Below are 229 nucleotides of genomic sequence, written 5' to 3'. Positions count from 1 at the left end.
CACACACATAGTCCAATTCCCCTTGAAATTAGCTCAGCCTTCGGTCCTGACGCTGCCCTCCCCCCAGGCGGAGAGTCGCCCGGCGTCGCCCGAGAAGCGGCCGCCGCACAGAGAGGCGTCCGACCTCCCGAAGGCGGCGGACGAGAGCGACGACAACGACGAGGAGCTCACGGTCACGCCCGACAGCGAAGACGACCTCACTCCTACTGACCTGTCCTCCAGCGCAACG

The 229-nt window shown here is 65.9% G+C and overlaps 1 protein-coding gene across 1 annotated transcript in view; it reads left to right on the top strand.

Moving 5' to 3' along the window:
- The window catches only part of LOC119589429 (pituitary homeobox x-like), a gene marked incomplete at both ends in the record, with an annotated part of 16,437 nt that extends 16,208 nt beyond the window's left edge, over nucleotides 1-229 (top strand). Inside the window, 1 exon segment of the mRNA XM_037938038.1 lies at nucleotides 68-229. Within this exon segment, the coding sequence (XP_037793966.1) occupies nucleotides 68-229 (162 nt within the window).

The sequence above is a fragment of the Penaeus monodon genome, chromosome 25 (genome assembly GCF_015228065.2).
Source record: "Penaeus monodon isolate SGIC_2016 chromosome 25, NSTDA_Pmon_1, whole genome shotgun sequence".
Taxonomy (NCBI): domain Eukaryota; kingdom Metazoa; phylum Arthropoda; class Malacostraca; order Decapoda; family Penaeidae; genus Penaeus; species Penaeus monodon.
Note: the sequence above shows the minus strand (reverse complement) of the source record. Positions and strands in the feature narration are given on the sequence as shown.